This window comes from Xenopus laevis, chromosome 4S, assembly GCF_017654675.1.
Source record: "Xenopus laevis strain J_2021 chromosome 4S, Xenopus_laevis_v10.1, whole genome shotgun sequence".
Taxonomy (NCBI): domain Eukaryota; kingdom Metazoa; phylum Chordata; class Amphibia; order Anura; family Pipidae; genus Xenopus; species Xenopus laevis.
In genome coordinates, this window is record NC_054378.1 from 13,111,927 (window position 1) to 13,137,398 (window position 25,472).

At 42.0% G+C, this 25,472-nt stretch overlaps 1 protein-coding gene across 11 annotated transcripts in view; it reads left to right on the forward strand.

Moving 5' to 3' along the window:
• The window catches only part of shank2.S (SH3 and multiple ankyrin repeat domains 2 S homeolog), a 299,657-nt gene extending 274,365 nt beyond the window's left edge, over positions 1-25,292 (forward strand). For 2 of the 11 annotated variants that reach the window (XM_041561941.1, XM_041561950.1), the window contains 10 exons: positions 621-756; positions 2,978-3,058; positions 3,309-3,320; positions 5,086-5,106; positions 7,798-7,857; positions 8,091-8,221; positions 9,774-9,885; positions 12,308-12,328; positions 13,564-15,976; positions 21,356-25,292. In XM_041561941.1, the coding sequence (XP_041417875.1) occupies positions 621-756; positions 2,978-3,058; positions 3,309-3,320; positions 5,086-5,106; positions 7,798-7,857; positions 8,091-8,221; positions 9,774-9,885; positions 12,308-12,328; positions 13,564-15,976; positions 21,356-21,911 (3,543 nt within the window). In that variant the 3' untranslated portion in view covers positions 21,912-25,292. The remainder of the gene's footprint in view (positions 1-620; positions 757-2,977; positions 3,059-3,308; positions 3,321-5,085; positions 5,107-7,797; positions 7,858-8,090; positions 8,222-9,773; positions 9,886-12,307; positions 12,329-13,563; positions 15,977-21,355) is intronic. The other 9 variants (XM_041561944.1, XM_018260199.2, XM_041561942.1 and 6 more) reach the window with 8 other exon arrangements.
• The last annotated feature ends 180 nt before the right edge of the window (positions 25,293-25,472 follow it).

Sequence of the window (25,472 nt, forward strand, 5' to 3'; positions counted from 1 at the left end):
TCTATGTTAATGCTGATACTGGATGTTATGGGACTTTGTATCTATAACTTTATCTATAATGGAACATTCTAATATTCAGTTTGGTAAGATAAGGAAGTCATCCCTTGGGGTTTTCTGGATGTAAGGAAAGGAAACACGTGTGGCCTATTTTGCTAAGTTTTTTTTATCCATCATCAGGGCTGTCATCAGTGGGGGTACAAGGGGTACAGCAGTCAGAAGTCCTATGGTAGAGGGGGACCACAAGATGGCATAGAAAGGTTTATGGGTTGTAAAAGGGGCGAGGCTTGGGCTGGAGTGGGTGGGGTGTGGGTGGATAGTAGGCAGGGCATTTAGGTCGTTAAGGGATGCCCAGGGCAGATCAGAAAGGGCAAGTCAGGGCATTTTTTAAATTGTGGCCCTATTATATTAGCTGGTAGAGAGAGCCACCCTGGGGAAAACCCTTGGAACAGTAATAGGGGACACCATAACTACTGATTGCGTCTCTATCCATCATTGACATCTGTGGCCAAGTAGTATCTTTAAATGTACTTGCTGTGGGCCCTGATGCTCTAAACCTGTCCTCCTCTTTTTTTCTATTTCATGCTCAGATGCTTCACAGGATCTCGTTTTGTTTCCTGCAGGTTAACAACGAGAATGTGGTGAAAGTTGGTCATAGGCAGGTAGTGAACATGATCAGGCATGGAGGCAACCACCTCGTCCTCAAGGTTGTGACCGTGACCAGGAATCTGGATCCGGATGATACAGCGAGAAAGAAAGGTATGGATACGTTCCCTTCTACTGTGTATGTAAATTGATATTTCTGTACTGAGTGGATCATCTCAACTTAAGACAATCAGGAGCATGGTAGGGTGAAACTGGGCATGGTCTAAAGGTGGCCATAGATGCAAAGATCCGCTCGTTTGGCGATGTTGCCAAACGAGCGGATCTTTCCCCGATATGCCATTAACAGGCATGGCTATATCGGGGGTAATCTGATTGTTCGGCCGTATGGCCGAACTATCAGATTACGATGTGCCATGAGCTCCGGCGGGATCGGTCGGGTCAAAATCAAACCTGACCGATCGACCAAACGACCGATCTCCGCCGGGCGAAAGATGTCGGCACACGCCACACACGATCCGAAAATCGTACGAATCCTCGATTCGTACGATCCGATTTGTGTGTCTATGGCCACCTTTAGAGATGTGGCTAGGGGAACCAACTTTAAAAATTATAACCATATAAAAACCCCAGTGCAAGTATTAACCTGAGCTAGTCTTGTCAGTAGTATTGTCCATAGACAAGAAGTGCTTAGTTTTGTCTTATATAGAGAGTACAATATGGTAGCTTCCACTTATGAGCATATTTAAATTATAAGAAGGCTTGTTCCATACAAATAGTGAGCATTGGCCTTATACTTTCATTTTTTTAAGGGAAAATAGATGACTTATACACCTTACTGGATTTAAGGGGGAGTACATTTTTGTGTGTTAGTGGGGGCATGTCTTCAGTTACTCTTAATATGAGATCAACGTGGAGGATAAATCTCATCAGTATAGCTAAATATGTTGCTTTTCCTGTCTGTTAAAGGACAAGGAAAGGTTAATTCACTGGGGGTGCCAAAATGTTAGGTGGGCTGACATATTTGCACCCATAGTGAATCCATCTTTCTTTGTCTTTGATGTCCTATGATGAATCATCTCCAAAGTCAGTAGAATCCAGTGTGTCTGAGCCCTCTGTTATTATAGCATTTTTATCCAAAGCAAATCCAGCTGGACAGAGGTACAGGGAGTCCTGTCATCAGCTCTGAGCGACAGAAAGCTCTCCCTGACTCCCATCAAGGTCTGATGCACCAGCTCTTGGGATCACACACCGAAAGGGAAAGTGCTTATCTGACAATGGAACATGGCAGTTACAAAGTGCAGATAGTGTTATCCCATGGCTGAGGCATCTCCTGAGTACCTTGCTGATTCCCCAGTATTGGAGGTATGACACTTGTAGTGCAATCACAAAAGCACTTGCTGAACAAAACTGTGTATGTAGATTGGCAGTTCATTAAAGTGTTTTAAAATAGACCCTTGTTTTACTTCCTATATATTTAGTTTGTAGCCTATTAGAATGTTTTGCAAAAGGCATATAGGAAGCAGCATCCACCAATCAGTTGGTTGCTTTTAATATTCTAACTGAACTAAACTAATAAAGGAAACTGCTAATTGGTTGCCATAGGTACTTATCTTGGAAGAAGTATGACACTTTAGGTAAACTGATGCTCCTAGCCTGCCATGATTTGGAATTCTGGGACGGTGTGGATTGGCTGTACCTCCTGTAAGTTATATTGGTGCTCCAAGCCATTATATTGGTCTACAAGAGAAAGTACATGGGTCTTGTCTAGCCCTGGTCTAAATAAATATGGTAAAGGGAAGAAAGCCCTTGAAGTCCTGGTCTGCATTATATTGTTCGAATTAAGGAACTCTCTTGGACCTGTCCTAATCTGTTTTATACAGTTTAGGAGAAAAATATTGTGGGATATGTCTTGATGTACTCTAAATACACCTAAAAGCTAAGCCTGAAGCCAAGTCTAAAGTCTCTTCGATACACTTGGAAGCCCATCCTTAAGGTCCATTAGGGTGAGATATGGGGTCAAAAGTAGATATTGTCCAGGTCATGGTAGAATTACTGATATGTCAGTATTTTCACATTTCTAAATCCTTCTTGTGAACTAAGGTGGGATGACTAACCTGCAAGTGGAAACAAATCCACCAACTGCTGTGAGTTGCCCTGCCCTGGCCTAGTTTATAGTGTTCCAACCAGGGCAGTCAGTCAGCTTTTTTTAGTCCTGTTGTCCATTAGGTTGAAGAAAATCCATTTCTTGAAAATGTAAGATATGATTATAATGACCTGCATGTAGTGGGCCGAGCAATGCCCACCATCTTTATACACGGAACTCTTCAGATCTACCATTTTGACACGTCTGCATATCCTTCTGTTTAATACAAAGCCCCACCACCGCCAAAACGAGCCCCGACTACCGCGCTCTCGTTGAGATCTAAATCAATGACCTCAGAGCTTGAAGAACTTGGTAAGAGCGTGAGTTGTGGAGCATGTGGAGTGGCTGATTGTCTGGGGTGGGCTTGAAACATCTTCATACTCCACGCGCCAGCGCCATGTTGCATGTCCTGCATGTTTTATTTCTCCGTGACTTTCGTGCCATCCATGTTCCGTGTGCTGCAGTGAACGGGAGTTGAGAGTGTGTTGTATAATGTTTCTGTGCGGTGCTTTTGATTGTATCTAATATCTCTCTCTTATCTTGAATTCCTTGGCCCTCTCAGCAGTGGATATAGGTAAGATGCTACTGGTTAGGGACAAAAACAATGTATCCCATTACAATAAAGTGCACTTCTCTTACCCCCCTCAGACAATGGAAAGACTAGTGGAACCCAATGAGGGGAGACCGGACTGGTGGCACAAAAAGTTGTGTCTGTCGAAAGCAATAGACTGGTTAAACTGACTCTCATTTATTTGTCTTGTAAATGACTGTAAGATTTCCGAGTATTCTATGTACACTACATCCCCATTTCTACCTCCGCCACAAACAGAACTACTTTATACCATTGCTTTCTGGTAAAAGTAAAGACTTGTTATTCTGGTGATGGGCTATTGACAAGCAGCAATTCGCCCTAATAGAGCTGGACCATAGCAAAAAGCTTTTGATCTTCCATCTGAGTCCCAGCTGGGCACTTCCATTCCAGAGAAGAGGCAGGTGTGTACATTCATTGGATGAAAGAATAGTGTTGATTACTGCTATGGGTAACGGCACACGCTGAGAGCTTTTAGTTGGCCAAAAAGCACGGTGCCCAGAGACAGCACCTCATTGGCATACATCAAAATAGTGTCCCTATTACCCCAAACAACTGTACAACAAATAATGTGTGAATTATTCAAAGTAGCTTTGGGGGGATGAAAACATCATCTCCTTAATCAAGTTGTCTTACTCAAAGCAGCAGTTTTGTCATGCTTTATGGCTGTGGCTCAAGCTATCTTTCGATTGCTAACCTGAGTGTTTAGTAGTTGTGCAGGCGAATTGTTAATTGTTACTTGAATACACTTTTTAGATTTTTCCAGTGACAATTGCCATCTTTAATTATGGATAAAAGTAGATAACGGACATAATTTAGATGTTGCCTTGAATTATTAGAGTCACTACTGGCAATAGCACTTTGCTTTTAAGGTTTTTTGATACAGATCGATTGCAATTTTCACCCTGAACTGAGGGATTTAGTTACATGGACATTAAACAGTACAGGTATGGGATCTATTATCTGGAAAACCCATTATCCAGAAAGCTCCGAATAACGGAAAGGCCATATCCCATAGACTCCATTTTATCCAAATATCCCAAAGTTTTAAAAAGTATTTCCTTTTTCTCTGTTACGATAAAACAGTAGCTTGCACTTGATCCCAACTAAGATATAATTAATCCTTATTGGAAGCAAAACCAGCCTATTGGGTTTATTTCATGTTTTATATTATTTTCTAGAAGACTTAAGGTATGAAGATCCCAATTATGGAAAGACCCGGCAGACCCCGAATATCTGGATAACAGGTCCCATACATGGACTGTTAAAATATTAGGAATTAAAGATTTTCACTATGAATATGATACCCAGGTGACTCCAGCTGATATTTGTGTACTATGAATCTCCTTTTCTTGATCAGACTTTGCTTCTGTTTCCGTGGGTCCTTACCACGGCCAACAGCATGAAAAAAGTCAGTCGTCTCATATATGGCATCTGTCCTTTGGCTCAGTCACATATTGAGCAGGATAGTTCTATGTATGGCCGCCTAAAAAAATTTCTAGGATGTATATATATATATATATATATATATATATATATATATATATATATATATATATATATATATATATATATATATATATATATAAAATTTGGTCCATGTGTTATTTGACTAATGCTTTAAAACCTATTGGTGTTTGCCAGGAGATACATATATCAAATGTGACTTGACCATATGCCATGTACTTACCAAACAGACTTTGTTTTTGTTATTGATGATTTCACCATTGATCTCATTTCTATTTCCAAGCCTCTGTACGGAGAAGGAAGGGTAAGGGTGCATATTGCACTTTCTGTGAATTGTGTCGTTCTGTCTTCACAAATAACAGTGTTCTGGTTCCGAGGGTTGCCTGTCCCATCAAGTCCCACTGACACCCCCCTACCCTGTAGTTTGCCTGTGTATGCACTGTATATTCAGTGACGGATCCGTGCTCTGCTGTTGAGTAACTGGTAGATTCAGTTCTGTGTCTTTGTATTTTGTGATGTCTCTGTGTGTTGATGACTACAAAGTCTTGGAGTTCTATATAGGTGGATCAAAGACACACATTTTTATACCAATACACATGATCTGTGAATTGGTAGTGGAACACACTGTGTTTCCAAAATCATTTTTAATTCCTTGAATTTTTTTCAAGGTAATCAAGGCCATCAAGGAGTGGTAACTACCCATTTGCCACATAAGTAATGAGCGTTAATGAATCTCCTGCAGAAATTGGTCTATGGGCAGCTTCTTGCTGGGCAATATGAAGAACAGTACTGACCCAACCTCTGCCATAGTATATGTCGTGGGCGATCCAATACACAGAATGGTTCCCGATTAATTTCAATAAGATGAATTACAGGAGTTTAGTTTGCACCTTGGGGTGTCTGTGTTATGCTATCCAGTTAGTGGATATGTGCCTGTGGTCTCAAAGCTGGTTGCACCACAGTCTTAGCAACAACCATAAAGATGGCTTTTTTCATGGAGATACCATTTCAATAAAGATGTTTAAATTAACTGGTCCTCCTTTGCTGCCAGGTCTAGATATCATACACTAGGTATTCAAGTCATCAAAATGTTCAAGAACTGCACCCAGCACATGCATAGAGGTGGAAGTCACGTGGACTGGAGCATCGGGGTTGTCTATCCCTTCCTTAAAGTCCTGTAATGGAGGATTCTTTCTGAATACCCTGAAGAAACATAGTTAGCCTGTAACAAAATATGGTGGCACGGGCTTTGTTAATATCTGCAGTAAATGTTTTAAAGGTACTGTGAGCCATGACCTAGTATCAGATTATGGCCTTATCATTTGTTGGTAAGAATGGAGCCACTTTCTAGCTAATTCTTCAGTGCAGATCTTGAAGTTTACATTTTTTTACGGGCAGCTAACACTTACATTTGTTTTGGCACCGTACATACCTTTGTTTTTCAGTGGGAACCAGTGCTTTGTTCCCACTGTGGTGTCAAATAGATTCCAAATGGAATTTTTAGTGGAGTTTTTAGTTGGTCACAAGGATCTGTTTGTCTTGCTGTTAATGATGGTATAAAGAAAAATGGTGCCACAACCTTGTCTCAAAGTGTAGGAGGAGGATGTGAACAGTTCTTAAAGGGGCGCAGTTGGATTCTGTTCTTTGTTCAGCAGAGCTTAGGTGACTATTCTTCTTACAGAACCCTCTAACCACCTTTAGTTGTTTCGTATCCAGGAGACATCATACAGTGCTACATATCAATCCCCATAAGAGATTAACAATACTGACTTTTATATTTGGAGAAAAATCTCACGAGCTAGTCAATCTCAAACCAGTGGTTGCTTCAGAGCATCTTGGAAGCCTAAAGCAGAGGTCCACCTTAGTGTTGCTACGGTCACCAAGATAATAAAGTTTCACTTTTAAGATAAACTTGTCTCTCCATTTAAATGAACGGATTGTTGATGAGATATTGACTTTACACAAGGCTCTTCACCAATAATATCCTAAATAGGATGAAATCATAACTAAACAGAAAAACCGTGAATTTTATTGAGGTTTTGGTCTTCTGCCTGGTTGGGAATTATACCAAGCCTCAGTGCCAGAACTTTCCAGTAAGAAATGCATTGCAATTATCAGGAGACTTTAAACCTGCAAAGACAATGATCAGCTGGGAAATGAGAACTCAACATGGTTGGCCGATATGCTATGGAATGGTGCTTTCTGCTTGGCTGCACTTAGCTTTTGCTTTCTATCCTTTGCGCGATATGCTTCTTCCATTACCTGCTTGTGAGACGACAATCTGGAAAGAGGCTATTTGGGAATAAGCTGCTGGATATGCAGTGGTATGAACAGAGATGAGGCAAGGGATACATCCTCACCAGGCTGGAGAATGAGAATGGAGATGAACCTCTGTGTAAAACCAGATCCTACCAGAAAAAACTATGACAAAAGACAACCTGTAGAAAGAGTTTTCTGGAGCCACATCAACAGGCCAACAGCAAAAGACAAGTAGAAGAGTAAATGCCAATCTGCCCACTGAATCCACCACATTAGGACTGTCCCCTGGGTAACTTATTCCAGTCTCCTCCCAATACAGCCCTCGAATCAGAATGCATTACCTAGTTATGTATTGGTTGTACTTTGGATTCAGTTACCCAAGGGGACCAAAAGGGCTGAATATCAACACAGGTTGGTGTGCATTTTTGGTTGAGATAAATAGGCTGCCTAATGTATGTTAGATGCACAATGTCTCAGAATGAATAGGAATTAAAGATCTGCTTATGTAGATCATATTTTTAGTGATGGAACATACTAAGCAATTGGTTGCAGCCTGTCCCAAAAAAGTTAGATCTTCTAACATACAATTGGTGACAGCGATGGGACATACATCATTTCAGAGGACACAAAACCTTCTGCTCTACCGAAGCCGCACCCTAGACAGGATCAGATAGGTTACTCTGTATTTTGTGTATTTTGTGTCTTTGCTAAAGGTTTTCTCTCCGTTTTTGTGTAGATGTTCAAGTTTCAGATGTTGAGTGTTTGAAGAGGAGGATTGTAATTCGCGTTGCACTAAGTAAACCTCACATGCATGTGGGCTTCAAATCAAACCATGCATGCTGCATAGAGCCACTCCAGAGAGTTTTTGCTTGCACGCCATGGCAGTTTTGACGCTAACGCAGTGCATTGTGAAATACATGCCCTCCTGCTTTTGATGATAGCCCTGGTCTCCTGGATGTCTGTATGTGTCTGTACGTGATTCTCATCGCCAGGGTCTGATGACCACATGCCTGTGTCGTTTTATTGCAGACAAAGTGGAGGAATCTGGTCCCATTTCAAAGCCCCTAAGACCACTGGACAACACACCAGTAGACTCCAGAGTGGCCACAGTTAAACAGCGCCCAACTAGTAGATGCTTCCCTGCTGCTTCAGACACCAATGTGAGTAGGGGAGCTGAGCTGTACATATTAGTAAAGCCAAGAAAGAATGGCTGGGCACATTCCCCTCTAGAACATTGGCACACTGCCCCACCATGTTGCACTGCAAAGACAATAGACCAGTTGATGGATCAGAGATGCAATATCCCAACTCAACTAAGCCTAATTGTATCTTGTAACATTCATGGGTACCATCCATTGATAAGTCATTTGGCAGTAACACATTGCTGAGCACTATGGAGAGGAATTCCACCTAATTCCGATCAAGTGGACAAAAATGGAAAGTATAGCTCTGGTGAGCACTGTTGGTTGGTGGTGAGGCAAAAGTGGATCTAGGGTGTCACCACAACCAGATCTCCAAAAAGTGGATATTTCAGCCTTATTGATGACTTAAGTTGCCGGTGCCTATGATTCCCCACCCTGTGCAGGAGCTTAAAGGCCCTCCTGTTGAATCATAGCAATGGTGCTCACACCACTGGCAGTAGGGCAGCTGAACTGCTATTTATTTGTGGGGTTAAATGAATTGAGCAATAATTTACTGATTATTTGTGACAGTAAGAAATGGTTGAACTCAGACTCTAATTGGTGGCAATGTTCAAGTGAATACACAACTACAGCCAATCACTAGTGGTCTGCAGCTGTTTTATCACTGTCACTGGCAAGAAATAGGACTAAGGTCGTTTTTTTCGGGTCCCTAAACCACTGCCAAAAAGACTTGGAAGTTACCCCCACGCTATTTAGGCCTCCTATCCCCAGCCAGTCAATACCAGCCAATACCATTCTACCATCCCTATAAATTGGCTGTATCCATGAATGTTACAAAATGTTATTTTCACCTCACCCCTGTGTATTTTTGGTTGCTTTTGGCTGTTGGCAATGTATAATTCAGAGCAGGGCTAGTTATAGGGTTGGTCAGAAAGGGCACCTGCCCTCTCACATTATGGAGGCGAGTTATAATATAGCTATAAGAGATAAGGGGCACCCTTGTTTCCGCATTGCCACTTAAAGGGTCATTCTGTACTAATGATACTAGAGACTGAGCATGTTCCTAAATATTTTACTACTTCCCTCCACTAACTGTTCCATTTGCTATAATAACCTTACCAAGACTACTTCCAGGACCTACCAAGCCAGTGGGGCTCATTTAGAAGCGCAAAAGTGCCAAAATGGAGAGATGCTTCTTTGCAACTTGCAGCATCGCCCCTTTGTCCTGCTCTAGTGAAATGCCCACAATCGCATGTATTGATGCAAGGGTGCCCTGGAAATACCATAAGCTTGGACCTGGAGGAAACTTCAAGGTTCTTTGTCAACAGACTTGCGCCAAGAGAACAGGACACTAATGCAGCACGTGCATGACATGGCGATTGTAAATGAGCCCTACTTGGTGCCAGGGGTTTGGGAAGCCTTGGGAGGATTTTTGGGAGACCCTGAAGCTCAACTGGTCCAGTTTAAACAGTATTAAAAATGTATGAACTGATAGCGGAAAGGTGTTTGGAGGTGTGGGTGGGTTTGGAGGACGCCCCCATTAGCTGTGTCTTATTCTATTCTATTTTAGTCAATGTATGATAGGCAGGGTATCGCTGTAATCCCGCCCACTGCTCCAGGAAGCCATCAAGGTCCATTTCTGGGCATACCCCGTGGCACAATGAGAAGGCAAAAATCCATAGGTAAGCCATCCTTTTCTTTCCGTGTTGGTTTTTTTTTGTTCATGGCATTATTCATCTCCCATGTTCCGGAGCTTTGAGTGTGCTTTGTGTGTAGAGTCTGTAACCCCCGATGGAACAGATGACCTATGTCCGTTAGGCCTTATTGTGAATGTAGGTGTGTTTCACCCTCACATCCTTGTACCTTCAGACTACAGGTTCTACATTCTCAACTTTGTTAACTTTGTAACTTAACTTCATGTACACATTCTTCAATATAAAACCATATTCATTTGCATAAAAAAAATATTATACCTTATCTCCTGGAGCCTGACAATCCTTATAACCTGTAAAAAAAACGTCTATTATACTTCCTGTTCCTGGGCTGTTCTTCTTCAGGTTAATCTGGGATGCTCTCCTCCTCTTTGTCAGAGGTCAGTGCTCCTGGGTTTATCTTCTCCTTTTATTTAGACAGGGATGATATTCCTGGCCTTCTCTCCCCTTCCTGATTCGCCTTGGAAGGGAGGTCATGACCCTACTTCGTATATAGATCTGGGTTCTGGCTTTTAGGCCTAGCTGGAACTATCTGTAGGCCTTCTTAGGCAAAGAAAAGCATATGGAGCAGTGTGATGGAGCTGGAGTCCCCCTTCTGGCATAGATATAAACTGCAAAGGAATACAAAAGGAATACAAAATATTCCGGAGCTTTAATAGGTTGTCTGGAAGAAGAATCTAGTTAAATGTCTTCTCTTTCTCCTGCAAATGCCCAGAACTAAGAAAGAAACACTGTCCGCACTGTTTTCACAGCAAATAATAAAAACAACGTATTGTACAACAATACACTCATTTCCAGCACAATCTTTTCCAAATTATTGGTGTAAACTGCCCCTTGAAAGTTTGTTTAAAACATGGGCTTAAAAGTCACCTTTTTGTAGTTTTTCTAGCAGGATCCTGTGCAGTATATGAACATTCTACCCCACAGCTCATCTTAATTGGCTCAAACTCCAACCTTCAACTCCAAATGAAGGGGACAGGCTTGAGTTGGGGCGACCATTAAGGCCAAATCTAAACCTTGTTATAAATCTGAGCTCTGCCAAATTACATACCCTGAAAATGCTGTATCACATTCACACACCTGGGTATATAATTAGTTATTCCCAGGCCCGGATTTATGGAGAGGCCACCAAGGCCCGGGCCTAGAGTGGCAGGATTTTAGGGTTGCGGCTTGCTGCCCAACCACTCCCATATTTGGATCAGAAACACTGGGGAGGCGCAGGAGATTCCTGTACGCCAATTCCCATTGCTCCGGTCCTGATGATGAAAATTTGATTGAATAAAAGGGAGGAGACTGGGCGATGAATGACAGTGGGCCTAGGGGTGCCTGCTATGTAAATCCGGCCCTGGATATTCACTCTCTCCCAGCCTTCCCATTGCCATGCCAAACCCAAATATAGCCCAAACACTTTACTTCTGAACCCGACTGATTTTTAGCCATGTCCTGTTCCTCCCAGACTATTTCTTGATAAATCCAAGAGTGTTGACAGGTCTGAGACCGAGCTCGTTGTGTTTTTATCCCAATGTTTTGTGTAATTCAAATCATTGTATTTCAGCCACAACACATCATTTTTTCCATTGAACCCCTTACTTTCTGTGGCCTCTCTCCTCTCAGAGATTTATATTGTGAATATGCCTGTCCTGTCCCTCATGTGTGTTTGTCTGTTTGCCCATATCATATGTTTATATGCCAATAGCTTATGTCTATATGCCAATATCTTATGTCTATTTGCCAATAGGGTGTGTCTATATGTCCACAGCATATTTATATTGGTGTATAGTATATGTCTATATGTCCATAGCGTAAACCCATGTCTACATGCCAGCAATGCTCGTCTATTTGTCCGTAGAGTACGTCTATATGCCCTTAACATATGTCTATATATACATAGCCTACATCTATATGCTCATAGCGTATGTCTGTATTCCAGTCGGGTATGTCTGTATGTCCACAGAATATGTCGATTCGCACATAGTGTATGTCTATGCTTATAACGCATGCCCATAGCGCATGTCTATATCTCAGTAATGTTTATCTAATTGCCCATAGCAAATGCCGATAGAATATGTCTATATGCCTTTACCGTATGTATATATGCCTTTACCGTATGGCTAAATGTCTATAGCGTGAGTACATTATGTCTATATGCCCATGGTATATACCTGTATGCCTATGGTGCACGTCTATATCCACAGCGTGTGTCTATATGTACATAGCGTATGCCTTTAATGTATGTCTGTATGCCTTTAATGTATGTCTGTATGCACATGGTGTACATTTATATGCCTGTGTAACACTGAATATGAGCGAGGCTTGTATATAATGCCATGCTGATGCCGCGCAAACTGCCTAATGATTTCACCATAATTACCGGATTGTTTCCTTTTGTCAGACAGCAGAATTCCTTTGTCAGGTTAGTAGCTCGGCCGATATTATAGGATGTTTAATATAATAATCACAGCCTGTTACATGTACCTGTCTGAGTTGCGTTTTGTGTGAGCGGCGCCAGCAAGACACCATTGGCCTCATTTGTAGCAGCTTTTTTTTTTTTTTTTTTTATTGGCTGGAACTGCTGTTCATCAGTAGGGATGCACCGAATCCAGGATTCGGTTCGGGATTCAGCCAGGATTTGGCCTTTTTCAGCAGGATCCAGCCGATTCCTTCTGTCTGGCCGAACCGAATCTGAATCCTAATTTGCATATGCAAATTAGGGGTGGGGAGGGAAATAGCGTGACTTTTCGTCACAAAACAAGGAAGCAAAAATGTTTTCCCCTTTGCATATGCAAATTAGGGTTCGGATTCGGCTGAATCTTTCGCAAAGGATTCGGGGGTTCGGCCGAATCCAAAATAGTGCTTTCGGTGCATCCCTATTCATAGGTTTAACTTGCTGGTGCCGTGGAGTGTGATGACGTGGGCAAACAGAGCTGGGGTGGGAGTTACCATGTACAGTACAGTATGTAACTTTATATTGTTCTTGTGCCTATGTACTGGGGTTGCCACTTCTCTTGCCATAGCATAAGCCTTCTCCGTCAGTTTTAAACCACCAGAGGTGCTGTTTGTGACGATTTCATGGAGAATCCTTTGGATTAGGGCAAGCAATGTAGCAGCTCCCACACTGGAATGAGAGCTCATTTATTCCCCAGAGATGCCAAGGGAGTGAGCTTTATAAGAAAAAATGATCTATGTGCCGGTATCATGCAAGATACTTCCTAGCTCTTTAAAATGAAAATCAAATCTTAATCCTCAAAACAAATGAATGTAAAATGGTTGAGAGTGCTCTTCTGAGCACCTTTGCAATTTACATGAATATTGATTTTTTAGTTGTCAAGATTTGAGTGGTTTTTACACTGCTGATATATTAAAATTGAAACAACGTCACCACCTGCTGGTCAGTTCTGCCAACCACCTTGATCAATGGTACGGCGAATATTTCACAATAATTACAGACTCTTCTCTGCTCTGTTTGCACTTGGCACAGGGTTGCCATGGCTACTGGTTGGCAGTTATTCTTTTTGGGCTTAGTTTGATGAAAAAGAAACTATCATTGAGCAATGCTGGTAACGATGGGCACTGTTAGTTATTGAAGTTTGAGATATTAGATAAACCAATGCTTTCAGCATAAATCTGAATGTATGTATCCCCCTGCAGGCATCACTGAAGAGGAACGGCAGTTTTTAGCGCCCCCTATGTTGAAGTTTACTAGAAGTTTATCCATGCCAGATGCCTCTGAAGATATCCCACCTCCACCAGCAACCTTACCGCCCTCACCGCCACCTCCTTCACCGTCTTCATTTAACTCCCCAAAATCTCCAGCTCCTAGGGGGTATGGAACTATTAAACCAGCCTTCACCCAGAATTCAGGAACAAAGTCTCCATCACCAGCCGTAAGGTCGGACAATGTAGGAACAATCGCCAGAGATAGAAGTATGTTCTTCAGGCACGAAGCCAAGAGGTTCTCCTTGGACTCTGAGGAGTTGTACAACACCAACATGTCAACCCAGCAGAACTTTATAAACAAAAGAAGCAAGATGCCTGAAAACCCATATTCTGAAGTAGGAAAATTTGGAAATAAAGCAGTGTATGTACCGGCCAAACCTGCCAGGCGGAAGGGCATGCTGGTGAAACAATCCAATGTGGAAGACAGCCCTGAAAAGACATGTTCCATTCCAATCCCAACAATCATCATTAAAGAGCCTTCAACCAGTAGTAGCGGCAAGAGCAGCCAGGGCAGCAGCATGGAGACGGACCTCCAAATCTCAGAGCAAGTAGGACAGTTGCGGCCTGATGATAGTCTTAATGTAAGTAGTCCATTTGCAGCTGCCATTGCTGGAGCAGTAAGAGACAGGGAAAAGAGACTAGAGGCCAGGCGCAACTCTCCGGCCTTCCTATCAACGGATTTGGGTGATGAGAGCGTGGGTCCCAAACCAAGCCCAAGGTTACAGCATTCAAAGTCTATCGATGATGGAATGTTCTACAATGAGGAGAACACAAAGAATCTCATGACTCCCCGCTCTTTGATTATCAGCAGAGGACCTCCTAATGCCTTTACTAACAATGACTCCAGCCATCAGGGAGACGTGAGCAATGCAAGGATGTCTAAGGTCAAAGGGCCTGAGAACAATGCAGCTCCAGCAAAAAGTACCAACGCCTCTGGTAATTACATGCATCCAGTCACAGGGAAGCTGCTCGACCCAAACTCACCTCTGGCGCTGGCCTTGGCTGCTAGAGATAGAGCTTTGAAGGAACAAAACCAACCCAGCCCCAGCCCTACAGATCCAGAAAAAGCAGATCTGAACAAGCCACTTTATATAGATACCAAGTTACGCACTGGCATGGAGACGGCCTTCTCTGCAGCAACAATCAATGCAAATCGACCGAACATGCGAGGGATGTTAAAGAGACAGGAGACGGAGATTAAGCATGAGCATGACTCATCCAAGGAGGAGAAACGGCAAGAGGAGAAAAAAAATATGCTGATCAGCATCATGGACACCTCGCAGCAGAAGACAGCTGGGTTGCTCATGGTACATACTGTAGACACCACCAAAGCAGATGATGTACTTATTGAAGGTGAAGAAACAGAGAAGGGCCCACCGCCTGAGAACTCAATCTCTTCAGTATCCGAACACAGGGAAGAGCTAGAGAATTCCATACCCAAGGCTAATGAGTGTGGAACCCCCGCAGCTCCTCCCATCAAAGCCATTGTATCCGTCTGCTCTGTAGAAGAGCCAGTTATGTTACCGTTCCGTATCCCGCCTCCTCCTTTTATCTCGGTAGATGTGGATGAGGACTTTATTTTTACCGAACCACTGCCTCCTCCTTTGGAGTTCGCCAACAGTTTCGATATCCCAGAGGATGCGTCACAAATGCCGGTCGCTAGTCTGGCCGATATGTTGATTCAGAGGAAGAACGGAGCTTTTCCTCCACCTCCATTTAATCCCAATGTTGCCTCTAATTCTATAGAAAGTAAAAGGCCAGTGGTCCTGTCTAACTGCCTGCCCACCTCTTTCATGCAGCACCCCGAAAGCTTTGATAATGTGACTGACTCTGGGATCGAAGAGGTGGATAGTCGAAGCAGCAGTGACCATCACTTAGAGACGACAAGCACTATTTCCACTGTCTCCAGTATATCTACCTTGTCTTCTGAGGGGGGAGAGAACCTGGACACATGTACAGTCTATGCAGATGGGCAAGCGTTTCTAGTGGACAAACCCCCAGTACCTCCAAAGCCAAAAGTAAAGCCCATAATCAACAAAAGCAATGCACTTTATAAGGATGCCGTCCTGGAAGAAGATCTAGATAATTTTGCAGTCCCCCCTCCTGCTCCGCCTCCTCTACCTTTAAGTATTCAGCCCAGCATGACCAAAGCTGGACAGCAAAGGACCTCCAAGTTATGGGGTGATAGCACAGAAGTCAAAAGCTCAGTCATGCCAAGCCCCAAAGCCAGTGTTATTAGTGAATTAAATTCCATTTTGCAACAGATGAACAGAGAGAGAGCTACAAAGCCAGGGGAAGGGTTGGATTCACCCACTGGCATGAAAACTGCAAGTCTCAGCACAAGGTAATTTGTTTATTTCTTACATATAAATATATGTGTGCCTGTGGTTCATTGTAGCTCTTTTTGGAACACTGGAGGGCTCATTTAGAAATGCAAGTGGAAAGCACCAGAGAGGATACACAATGGAGCACCCACATTTTTCCATTTGCTGTACTTGCCTTGAGCACCAGTGTGTCCATATGGCTTCCACTGACAAACTGCACTGATGGGTTCATGGCCTCTAGAGAACAGGGAGATTGCAATGGGCCCCTTTTTCATCTTAGTTACCTGAACTGGTATCTCGCTGTCCAGGCTAAGAGAACAATGTGCCTTCATGAAAGATTAGAGAATTAAACCAAAGAAAATATCAAGGCATGGTGAACCTTGGTTATATAGCAGTGGTTCCCAAACTGGGAGGTGCATACAACAGTGGCATGGGGGCTCAGTCTGAAGGTCAGTTAGAACAAGATTGAGGAGAATCCAGTTTACTCTACTAGATACTCCTGAAGCCCATCTTGAAGGTCAGTAAGGGGGAGCTTTTCCAAAAAGCTCAGCTTGAAGGCCAGTTAGAGTGAGATTATATATAAGATACATAAATCAAATATCAAGGCATGGTGACCCTTGGTTTCCAAACTGGGAGGTGCATAAAACAGTGGCATGGAGGTTCAGCTTGAAGATTAGGTAGGGTGATATTTTGGGAAAATGTCTGTTTGCTGTCCTATATACCCCTGAAGCCCATCTTGAAGGTCAGTCAAGGGGAGATTTGCTTTCCTAGAAAGCTCTTGAAGGCCAGTTAGGTTGAGATTTGTGGAGAATACGTTTGCCTAGATGCGCCTGAAAGCCCAGCTTGAAGAGCAGTTAGGGTGAGATTTAGGGAGAATGGATGTTTGCTCTCCTAGATACCCCTGAAAAACCCAGCTTGAAGAGAAATTAGGGTGAGATTTGGTGTGACTGCCTGTTTGCTCCCCTAGATACCTAGAGTGAGATTTTGGTGAAAACTTATTTGCTGTCCTAGATATTTGGATACACTGATCTTTTTCTACAGTATATCTGTTACCTTGTTCTGAGCTAAGGGGCCTTGACCAAAGTTTGGCCTTCAAAGAGAGGGCTTTAACCAAAAAAGTCTGTCAACCACTGCTTTATAGTATTTTATTTAATGTCTTTTATGCTTCTTTTATTTGGAATAATGAATATGTGCATTATCACCAACCCTATTTGCTTCATATACGTTATTATTGGAGAAATGTAATTAGCAGAATGGAAGGGGTCCTTAGTACTCAGTGTCCAGCTAAGAACATGCCATCTACATATACTTTCATATGTCTAGATATGGTTTCACCTCAGCTCATACTCAGCTATTCATTAAGCCTGGTTCCGATGTGTAAATCTGCTAGGTGCTGCCACGGGCACAAAAATAACTAGACACTTCTCGGATCCCAGATAGCGGAGCTCTCTTTCCTTTGAAGGGACACTATTACACTTAATTGAGTTACTGCCTCGGGGACTGTTATTCTGAAAGAATGTTTTCTGTATTACTTCTGAGAACGATAACATGTAAAATTAATAAATTCGCCCTAAAGACATAGACAGCATCAAATAAAAACTGACATTGGTTGCAAGGCAATCAGACTCCTCTCGGGAAATCAGTTACTAGTTTATCCGAGAACAGCCTGTTCATGCTTCAAATAATTCATGTTAAACCTATTGTAACCTCTTACTTGCATAAGGGACAGGTATGGTGTCTTTATGGCTCCCTCACTGACTCATCCACTAGGCTCTTAGGAACATGACTGTTTTGGGGGCGTAAGGTGGCCATTACTGCGTTATTGGAATCACTTTCCAGAAGGCATGGTCTTTTTTGTCTTGTTCTCTTATCATCAAAGAAAGATGGATCTTTCACTTCTAATTATACAACAACATCTCATTTACCATCCATATCAAGCCAGATAACTTTTAATTATGATCAAATGCTTCAAAGACAACTAGTCTCAGCATCATGGAGAGAAAGAAACCACTTACTGGCTGATACCCGAGAGACACAACATAACCAGTTTCAAGCATCAGAATAAAGGTGACCATATACGGGCAGATTGAGGCTGCCGATATCAGTCCTTTAGACTGATTCGGCATCTTATCTGCCCATGTGTGGGGACTTCCAACGGGTCTCCCCAATCAATATCAGGCCACAAATCAGCCACATATTGATCAGGCAGGTTTGATTTTTCCTGCGATCGAAGACCGCATCGGCTAGAGCCTACGACCTGTCGGAGCCCGTTTCCTTCGTATAATCTGATCATTTGGTCGCCAAATGAGCAGATCTTTCCTGATATGCCACCAACGGCAGGGTGATATTGGGTTAATACAAACATCTTATCGTGTATGGCCACCTTTACTCTCCAACAGCAGTCAGAGTGCCTTCAAGTTACACTAGATTTGGCCATACACAGTCCCATCCCATTTCGTATCGGAGTCATCAGCTTGTGGGATGAATGAACAGGCAACCCAAATTAATGGCCAATTCTGCTTCCTCAGCCGCCAAAGTTAACTAAATGTATCCTTCTCTGATTACATGCACAGTCCAATCCCATATAGTATCCAACCAAGCAGCCTGTGTTATGAATGGACAGTAGCGTATGAGGCCACCTCTCTGTTGTTGTGTTCATTGGGGTCAACAATCCAAGTGATTGTTACAGTAGAATCTGGAAAAAAGTGTGTCTCCTCTTCATTTTCTCAACTGCCATTTTGGGCAGTGCATTGTATGTTGGCCTGTCGAAGCAAAAAACCAACCAACATTCACTGTATCGGTCTGTATCCATATGGGTCAACATTGTTGTACATTGTTTTGTATAATTTTATCAGTATGACCAGCTTTAGACTAATGTCAAACTGAGTGGATTCTCGTTGGGCATGGAAGTCTATCTCTGCCCAGTACTGTCTTTGCTCCCTGCCAACTCCACCTGTCCCTGTACACCAGGGTGGATTTTGGCCTGGACACTTGAGCGTTTTCAAGCAAGTGCATGGCAAGATGTAAGGACAATATTAGTGGTCACAGGCATTTCTGTGCCATTGTTTTAGTCACTTAGTGTCACAAAGCTTTCTCTTGATACCATATTTGAGAGTCAGAAAGCTCATTATATGTTTAGATACAGAAAGATACAGAAATGTGTCAAGTGCAGCAGAGCGAAATCTTTCCATCAAACGCCAGAGGAGCACAAAGCTACCATAATCATTCATCCCCATTAGCTAGTAGGAAGCCATCAAGGTGCTCTTTAACCTTAATGGTCCACTTCATCCGAAATCTGTTCCATCCCAGCCATAATTCCTGAGAGTGACAGGTGCAGGATATGACAGTTTGGTGGGAGTGATGGGTCTCCCTTTGCTTTCAATCTATTTGACACTAGTCGCTTGTCAATCATTTCTTAGATTCTACCTGGTTACTATGACAAATCTGCACCTCATCACCTTATTTCTCTGTCACCTCGTCCGGGTGCTCCCCTCTCATACCACCCAACATTCTTTATTGGAAATCTATGTGACTTTGGGCCCTGGCCCAGATTGACCTGCTTCATTGTTCTTCTCATCACCACTTATTGCTTTTCATGATTCTGCTCTAATTAATTTGGTCACCGAGTTCTTTGCATGCCTGACATTTGTCTGGGCTTCTCCATGCAACTGTTTGTATGGTTAGGGACCTGCAGTGAGTCGGATACCCGCAAAAAAATCAGGCACCTTGCAGAATGAGGGGAGGATTTTCAGGTGCAGGTATAGATGCGGGCCGTGGGTCTCATATAAATTTCTTATCTTATGGTAATATTGTCCATATTTTACTCCTTTTAAAGTTTCCTTTGCAGCACCATCACTTCCTGTTTGATTGTGGTAGGCAGGTTGTTGGTCAAGCTGCGGATAAGGCAGTTGCGGGTCTGGGTCGTGTAGCAGATCAAAGTGGGTAAATATGCGGGTTGCGGTTCGGGTCGCGGGCTTCGGGTCTGGGTCTATGGTTTCGCGCAGGACTCTAACTTCTACTGCTGGGATTGCTGTGTAATGGAGAGGAGGTTACTGTGTGTGAGGATGGTACACAAAGGAGAACATTGTCCATGGCCAAGGTAGACTTTGCTTTAGTTAATAGATATTCCCAATGAGTGTTATTTAGAAATTTCAGACTGGTTCCTCATAACACATTGCAATTCTAACGCTCTTGTTTTTGCCTACCCAGGATTCAGCATCTGAAGTAAGTACATACAGGATTAGTTCAAGCTGGAAGTTGCGTGTTGCCATCTTCATACATGTTTCAAGTAGCAGTCCTGTAGATTTGGGGTAGATTATGCTTAAAAACATGTAATTGCTAAGATCTAACTACAAATGCCTAAGGAAGACCAGATATATTTAGCAAAAGGGAGAGTCTACTGTTGGTTTTGAGTAATGTTCCTCAGCTCCAAAACCTTTTAAGCAGGATGCTGTGATCACGCTCTCCAGTGCTTTGCATTCTTAAAGGAGTACCATAAGGCTGGATAAAACTTTGCTTCTAGATTTGTACAGTATCTCTCTATCTAAGGCCTGTGTGGACACAAGGGAAAACATAGTCTTCTGGGAAAGTTGCCAATGGGTCACGGTTATATCACTTAGTTTGGAATACACTTAGAACCAATATAAGAATAATCTGAGAAAGTTTGTATGTGTATGTTCAAGTCCAAGTGCTGTGTTAGTATGACTCTTACTTTGTGGCTCCTTTGCTTTTCCTGCTATCTTTACAACACAGCACTCTGTCCCAGTGGTCACAGAATCTACCCCACGTTTTGCTTTAATGCAGGTTTCTAATAAATGTAACATAATTAGTTGGCCCCAGTTACAAGTAGTGATGATTGGGTTGACTTGGGTTGGTTGAGGACAAGAAGCTTAGACCCAGGTGCAGATTCAGGCATTTGTTGGGTCAACCTCCATGAAGGCCCCTCCTTTGGTGATGTAATAGTATTGACTCCTCCTATGTGGTGGCTGATCCAACCCATATATGAGTCACCAAAGGGGAGTCTGGTCAACTGCAGGTTATAAATTAATCGAGTACTATAAAGATCAAATTGGGAGCAGACTCAGTAAATACTATGAAAGCGCATACCTGGAGACCTCTGGTGACCAAACAGAGGTAGAATCTACAAATACAAAGAATTTTTCTCCAAGGCATGCTAATTAGTAAAAAAATATATTTTATTCACATCAATTGTTAAAAAGCATCAATAGTATACCCTCTAACGCCTAACGCGTTTCATGCTTACCCAGCACTTAGTCATAGGCAGAATCCCTAAATAAATTAATCGAGGACTTTGAACTGGGTCGGTCAAGTTGAAACATTTCAGACCCGTTATTCACTATTTACAAGGTCCCTCATTTGACTTGTGTTCTCTTTTACAGGGGCACAGATGCCTTGAGTACAGTCTCAGGTAACCGGAACACCGCGGTCACTTTCACCATCCGACCTGGAGCCAACCAGCCAATTTCATTACACAACAGGACGCCTGAGTTTGACAGTCGGGTTGCAGGAATGCGGCGAGCCCCCAGTCCTGTGGTATCACCAGCCGAGATCACAAGAGATATAAAGCCTGGTCCCCTGTCAGCTCCACCAGCCTCCATGTCCGACGTCTTTATCTTACCCAGCCAGCCCCCTTCAGGGGACATGTTTGGAATGAGCATGGGAAGAAGTAGATCCCCTTCCCCTTCCATTTTACAGCAGTCAATTTCTAATAAGCCTTTTTCCGCAAAGCCAATCCACATGTGGACTAAACAGGACGTGGCTGACTGGTTAGAAAGCCTCCATCTAGGAGAACATAAAGAGATGTTTATGGATAATGAGATAGATGGAACCCATTTACCGAACCTTCAGAAAGAAGATCTAATAGACCTTGGTGTCACCAGAGTAGGCCACCGGATGAACATAGAGCGAGCTTTAAAACAGCTTTTGGACAGATAAAAGTACCTAGCATTGCCTCGTCAACTCTTATCCCCTTTGACGACCCTTGTCTTTCTGACAGTCGAATTTCTAAATGGGGGCCCTGAAATACTTAATTATCTTTCATTACTGCAAGTTTAAATAGCTGTACAGATAATTTATAAGCACAATATTTTAAGGAGATAAAAGTGGCTGGTCTACTGGGCTGCCATGGTGCCACTTTGGTTCTAGAAAGAAAAAAAAAAGGAAAAAAAACTTTTGTGATTTAATAATACTATTTCTGTGGAATAATTATTATAAAAAAATGAAGAAAAAAAAGACACAAAAGATTGACCTTTTTAGATCAGCCTCATTTGGATGCACCAGAACCAGCTGAGCTGTGTTTCACTTTTTTGTATCTTTGCTAGAACTTCTTCATAGAAGGATAAATATTTCTTCAACGATGGGTATAAATCATGCAGCATTTAGTAAATATATATATATATAGATATAAATATATATATTTAAAAAAAAAATGTAAAAAACGATTTTATGTAAAAGCCCCTTATGGAAACAAGTCATTTCTTCCTCTTCGGCATGAAAGGAACCTTCACGATTTGGCAACGTATTAACTTGGACAGGTTAGAAGTTTTGTGTCTATTCCTTTGCAGGTCTGTATTTGAACATTTCCAAGATCATTGTATGAAAATGAAAAAGGTGTCCTTATTAGTACCAGGGCTGGTTTTCGGGTACAGTATAGAGGGCATTTTCTCACAGATAAAAGTACAAAGCATATATTACTTAAATATAGATTGATAATTCCTGTATTTACAGGAGGGATTCTGACAGTTGATGTTGGAGGACTTCAGGTTAGAACCTCTGCAGCTGGGCATGGAGACAGGCTGTGGACTCTTATTTAGAGGTTGGATCAAGTTGGACATCTATCTGACATGGAGTCCTCCAACTCAATTCCAACAACGCTTGGAACAGTCTGTGGACTCTTACGTTGGAGGACCACAGGTAAGACATCTGTCCGACCTGAAGTCCTCCAGCTGCAGCTTTCTGAATTCCAAAAACACTTGGGGGGGGGGGGAATTCACAAAAGTGTCGGTAAAATAAGTAACCCAGAAGTGGCGGTTGACAAATTTGTAACATGTACGAACTGCAAATTCACAAATTCACATTTGTTACCGTCTCTGAATGTCTTGTAAGTCCAACCATTTTCTAAAATGTATATCTTTTCGGCGGACAGACGACGTTTTACCAAGCTTTTTCAAAAGATCTGACCTATATTTTCATTTTGGAGATCCTAACGCGTCGGAGAATTGTGAACAAATGAGTTGACGAGCAATTCATAAAAAATGTTGGGAAAAGTGGCGCCAAAAAACATGGCCACTTTTAACGTCATTATTTCAAAAGTGTCGTACACGTCGGAAAATTTGCAAAAAATTGTCGGCTGTTACTACAACACTTTCTACGACATTTAAAAAACGTTTTTTTGTTCCCGACACTTTTGTGAATTCCCCCCTTGGAGTTAAACCAAGATTTAACTACTAAAGGCTGGGCTGTGGAGGACCTCAGGTTCATCTAACATGATCAGTTTAAACACTGCATGTTGAACATTTTTGCTTCCTCAGATAGAGGCTGTGCAATTTCAGTTGAAGGACCTCATGGTTGGACATCTGTCTAAGCTAAAGTCCTCCAATTGCCTCTCTGAATCCCAATGACACTTAGATTAATCAAGGGCAACAGGTTGGATATTTCATCTCCTTAGATGGTCACACAGGCTGTGGACTTTCATTTGAAGTACTTGTCCAACCTGAAGTTCTCCAAATGCATCTCTCAGAATCCTGCCACCACATGGAACTGGAGTTCAACCAATTTGCAGGATTTACCTCCACAGATGGTCATGCAGTTAGGCTATGGACACTCAGTTGGAGGACCTCAGGTTGGGGATCTGTCTAACCTAAAGTCTTCCAACTGCAGCTGATTCCCACCGACACTTGAGGCTGGAGTTTAATCAACAGCTTTAGGACTATAGGTCGTCTGTGACCCCCCTCTTATCTTTTCCGGCCCTGATAAATACCATATATCATTTTTTCCATGATCAACTGGGTAAGGACTGTACACAACTACTCATTTTAACAAAATTCTACATTCTCATTTCTGTTTTATAGCCATTATTCCGTAGTGGAACCTCCAGCTTTGTTTAAAAAGTGTACAAATAGTTTTTTGCAGCCATCATTGTCTTCCACTTGGTGATAATTCTGGAATTAAATATTTAAACCACAATGGCCGTGCTAATTTTTCTTTTCTTGGATGCATATGGTATTACCTCTCTACAATGTGCCAGAAAACCGAGTCTGCTTGTAGTAAAGTCTCAGACTCATCGTGCCGTTGATTGTGCGGATTAAGACTGCCAGTGTGTTGACTGATGCTTTAAAGGCCTCCTTTCCAAGAGGGAATGAGTATTTTCCATGTATATGTTCAGGCACTTAACGCAAATATGTATTTAGTAGAAACAACAACATTTTAAAGAGCTAATTAAATAGTATATTTTTACATGGTGTCTTATGAAAGGTTGTATGGGGTGTAGGCTATGAATTGTTTATGTTTGCTAATTAAAGAGATTTGCCATAATTACTTTGCGTATGAACCATTTGGGGGGTGGGATCAGCCTCCAGCCCTTTTGCTGATCCCACAAAAGCAAATGGGGATGTAGAATTAAAAAGGGTACCAAAAAAGAAAAAGAGTTGCTCTCGGAGCTCGTTCGGTGGAGCTCCGGCACAACGTTATTTATCACAGTGCTTGATACGACGTGTAGGGACATTAGAATTTTTTTTTTTGTTACATAGTGTAATTTAACACTTTTTTCTTTACCTATCTAGTTTATGTCATTTTTTGTGTATACGACACCAACATTTTACAAAAAATTTTTAAAAAAAATATTGTAAATTGTGTAAAATCTGCACAGCAGCCAGTGACGGAAAAATTTAGTTTTTTTTTTTTTTTTTAATTCTCTTATACAGATAACTAGGTGTGACTGTTGATTAATACTCAAGGGAGGGGGGTATTAAGTTTAATTAAAGTGACTGAAATCTTTTACCCTTTCATTTGAAATCAATTATATCAGAGCCAGGAATTCAAAATTCATGATTTTTTTTTCCCCCATGACAAATTCAACAAATATTTTTTTTTTTTTGTCTTTTCCTTGCTCAGTTTTGTATTACCAGCCTGTGTTCACGTTGTTAATGTTTGCTGTAATTTTGTGCTTTAATTACCATGACAGAACAAATTTTTTTTGAAAAAAAAAGAAAACAAGCTACTGTAATTGCACTTTTTTCTCCAAATCCTCGATACTATTGTATGGCAACCAAATTAAATTACTGTAAAAAAGATAAATAAATATCATATTGCACTAAAGGTGTGGCTCTGATTACAGACTAATGTTCTGTTTGGACAAATGCTGAACTGATATTGTTTCTACAACCAAAACAGGTGGTGGAAGAGGCTATTGTGGACAAGAGGGGTGGAGTCAGTCATACATTTTTATGGTATGTTTTTATTACTAAATTACACTGTGTACATTGCACATAACTTATT